The 4,262-nt window shown below is 29.3% G+C and overlaps 1 protein-coding gene across 1 annotated transcript; it reads left to right on the top strand.

Moving 5' to 3' along the window:
• Positions 1–1,088: 1,088 nt before the first annotated feature.
• Positions 1,089–2,659, top strand: LOC131624999 (CDPK-related kinase 5-like). The gene is made up of 5 exons (XM_058895911.1): positions 1,089–1,094; positions 1,359–1,922; positions 2,037–2,167; positions 2,306–2,346; positions 2,517–2,659. Exons 1-5 carry the CDS (start codon positions 1,089–1,091, stop codon positions 2,657–2,659), a joined length of 885 nt encoding a protein of 294 aa, XP_058751894.1.
• The last annotated feature ends 1,603 nt before the right edge of the window (positions 2,660–4,262 follow it).

The following is a 4,262-nucleotide window of genomic DNA, read 5'->3' as shown; positions in this document are numbered from 1 at the left end:
ACTGATGTAAGCATGAACGCAGAAAAAACCCTAGCAGAGCACTAATTTTCTCTCGAATGTTTCTATTGTCTTTGTCTCTCCACATGTAGAAATTAATTCATATTCTTTACCTAAAATGTCCATTAAATTTTGCACCATATTAATCCTCATAATCTCAAAATATTTGAGACATTATTCCATCTTACTTAAAATCATTATTGATGGTTGAAATTAATTAAAAATCAAATATTTAAAAATACCGTATACAATTATATAACACAAGAATAATGTATAAGAATAAAAATAACACCAAAAATACAATTATTACACAAAAAATGAAAAAATAACAATTAAAATTTAAAATATTATATTATATTATAATAAAATATAATTATTGGTAATAAATTTTAAATTTATTAAAGAATAGTTAATGTTGCATTAATAAAATGAAAACCAATTTAGAAAATTTATATTAATATATTTAAATATTGACATAATAAATTTATTTTAAAATGTAAATAGAGGGGATGAGTCTACTTCTAGACTTAAAAATTAACTTTTGATCTACTATTTAACTAGCTCACTTAAACTGTCAAGCATAATATTATAAAGAGAGAATAGAAAAGACATATGATATAAAAGTACATTGTAGTAATTTACAACTTCTTCACACTTTCTTATTTATACTATATTAATCAATACTTTATTATTACATAAATGGTTGTCTAACATGTGCAATATTGCACATGTTAAGACAACTAAAAGTAGTAACTTTACATTTAATATAAATTACACAATCTTCAACATAAACTTTAACATTTATAGCAAAAAAAAAATAAATAAACTTTAACATATGCAAATTTGCATAGGATAGAAAAACCCTAAATAGTTCTTACTTAAAAAGTAAGATCTTTAATTTATAATTTTTATTTTTTATATTTGAATTTTGATTAAATCTTATCACTACTAAAAATATGACATTTGGTTAAAGGATTTTACATCAGGTATCAAAACATATGATGTGAAAAATATTTGTCAAAAGATTTTACATCAGACATTTATTTCCAATGATATAAAAAATATATGAAAAAATGAAAATGTATAACACAATGGCAGTATTGTAAATAAAATGAAAAAAAAGGCGGTGGCACAATTGTAAATAAAATGAAAATCTTGTTATAAAATATTTTACATCAGGCCTAAATAATACGTGATGTGATAAATGTTACATATAGTGGGCCTTCACATCGGTCCAGATAAAAACCGATGGAAAATGTTACTATAGTGGATCGATAGTGGATCTTTACATCAGGCCATTAAAAAACCGATAGGATATGTTACGCCCAATTTTTCCCTAAAACCCTATTCATTCTACGCAGACACAAAAATCTTTTCTCTCTTCTTCTTCGGCCAAAATTTCTTACGACCCACTCGCGTCGGCTGTTCGTCTTCCTCATTCCTCCTCTGTTCTAATTCAGTTACAACAAATCACTTCTACTAATACCAATTCTAATCCCAATTCTAATTCTCATTCAAATTTAGAAATTGAAAACCCTAAGAAATCACCGTTTTTCCCTTTCTACTCTCCGAGTCCAGCTCACCATTTATTTTCCGACAAGTTTCTGAAAACTACGGCGACTTCGGAGAGGAGATCCTTTAGACCAGCTTCTCCGGCGAAGCACATTAGGTCGCTTCTTGCTCAGCGTCATCGCTCGATTAAGCTGAATGGCTCTAGCATATCGAAAGAGAGTGAGGGTGAAGGTGAAGGTGAAGGTGATGGTGAAGGTGTTTCTCTTGATAAGAATTTCAGATTCTTGAAGAAATTTGGGAGTAAGTATGAGCTTGGTGAAGAGGTTGGTAGAGGACACTTTGGTTATACTTGTTCTGCTGTTATGAATGTTAGTAATAAGGGTGATGTTAAGGGTCATCGTGTTGCTGTTAAGGTTAGTTTGTCAAATTAGTTATTCTTTATTATTTTTTTAATTCATGTGGAAATGAATTTTTTTATTTTGATTTTGTTTGTTTGTTTGTGTGTTTGGTTTTTTGAATTTTTGTAGATGACTACTGCTATTGCTATTGAGGATGTGAGAAGGGAAGTGAAAATTTTGAGAGCTTTGAATGGACATAAGAATTTGATTAAATTTTATGATGCTTATGAAGATCATGATAATGTCTATATAGTCATGGAGTAAGCTCTTGTTGCATTGCTTGCATTTTTTTTCCATCTTTAATAATTGTTTAGTTTACCAGTTTTAATATTCTTTGTTGGCATCTTCTATTTTGGTGAATTTTGTAACTAAATTTCTCAAGTTCTTATGCATCTAAGGTTGTGTGAAGAGGCGAGCTTTTGGATAGAATACAGTCGAGGTATTTATTTATTTATTTATTTTGGAAGTGTTAATACTTTTGAATATTTAACATTTGTAGGTTGAATTTGAATTATATGGTGGGATTTTTTGGAATAAATATAAATCATGATCAAAAGAGTAACATATAATTGACATGTGACAATGATATACCTGGTTCATCTTTAAGAGGAGGGAAATATTATGAGGAAGATGCAAAAGCTGTCATGACACAAATACTGAATATTGTTGCATTTTGCCATCTACAGGGTGTTGTTCATCGTGATCTTAAACCCGAGATATCGCAATTTCATCATCCTTTAGGACAATGTTAGTTAACTTATTTAAATATGGTTATATTTTGTTTCCTTCTTGTCTCTTGACGTGTAAATATACTTTTTATCAAGTATTAACTTTAGAAAATGGGTGATTTCTGGATCAAAACCTCTTGTTTTCAACCAAAGTTGAGAACTCAGAGCTAAATGCCATAGACTTTGGTTTGTCGGATTTTGTCAAACCAGGTATGTTTTGAGTCTGTATGCTTCATGTCATAAGATATTTTGGGTTTAGATTAAGTTGACTTTATTGCGCTTCACAGATGAACGGCTTAATGATATTGTTGGTAGCGCATACTATGTTGCTCCCGAGGTCCTGCATAGAGCGTACAGTACAGAAGCTGACGTCTGGAGTATTGGCGTGATTGCTTATATTTTATTATGTGGAAGTCGTCCATTTTGGGAACAGACTGAATCTGGGATATTTCGTTCTGTATTGTATTGAAAGCTGATCCAAGTTTTGATGAACCTCCTTGGCCTTCTTTGTCAGACGATGCAAAAGATTTTGTTAAGTGATTACTGAATAAAGATCAAAGGAAGAGAATGACCGCAGTGCAGGCATTAGGTGCGTTTCTCATCTATCTTAGGTGGGTCTTATATTTTCTTTATGTTCCATATTGGTGTATATACTGTAAGTCACCCATGGATTAAAAGTTATAAGGATGTAAAAGTACCCCTAGATATTCTAGTGTTTAAGCTCATGAAGTCATACATGTGTTCCTCGTCTCTACGAAAAGCAGCTTACGTGTTATTGTCATATTACTTTTTTTAATTTGTTTTTATTTAATTTTTATTAATGATATATTCTTTTTTTAGTTTGAAACAATTAAATGAAGGTGGTGCAATCGGGATGTAAAATTTTATTTTATTTCTTAGTAACATACTTAACATGAGAGGTTTGTTTTGCTTATTTAGAGTTTGATTTTTATTACTCTTAATTTATTCTTTTTAAAATCCACAAAACTTGTTTTCTATCAATTCTAACAAGAAAATGTCCAATCTTGTGCAATTAAATGAGGCATAGTTTTAGAATATATTTATGGCAAGGGCATTATGAAAACCGATGTAAAACCAGTCTATTACATCGGGCAAAGTTGAAAACTGATGTAAAAACTGTCTATTACATCGGGTATTATGATAACCGATGTAAAATATGGCGTATATTTTTTTTATAAAAAAATTGCATTATTTTTCACATCAGACATTTGAATTCGCCCGATGTGGTATGTTAATTTTTCACATCGGGTCTTAGCCCGATGTAAAATGTCTCAGACTTATTACATCGCCTGGCTTTACATCGGGCCTAGGACCGATGTAAAAAGTACTTTTTGACCGATGTAAAAAGTATTTTCTGCACTAGTGTATAAATGAATCAACTTATTGATATTTTTTAAAATTATTTAAAAAGATATAATACATTAACTATAATTTTGAATATTTTTATTACACATTAAATATAATTTATAATATTAAAATTTAAATTAGTGATGAAATTTAAATTTATATAAGTACTTCCTATAATACTTTTATAACATTATCGAATATATATTCAATAGAGTAGTTCTAAAAAAATGATGGATATTACATATATTACTTTCAAATA

Source organism: Vicia villosa, unplaced genomic scaffold (genome assembly GCF_029867415.1).
Source record: "Vicia villosa cultivar HV-30 ecotype Madison, WI unplaced genomic scaffold, Vvil1.0 ctg.000177F_1_1, whole genome shotgun sequence".
NCBI classification, from domain to species: domain Eukaryota; kingdom Viridiplantae; phylum Streptophyta; class Magnoliopsida; order Fabales; family Fabaceae; genus Vicia; species Vicia villosa.
This window is presented reverse-complemented; position numbering and strand designations above follow the sequence as displayed.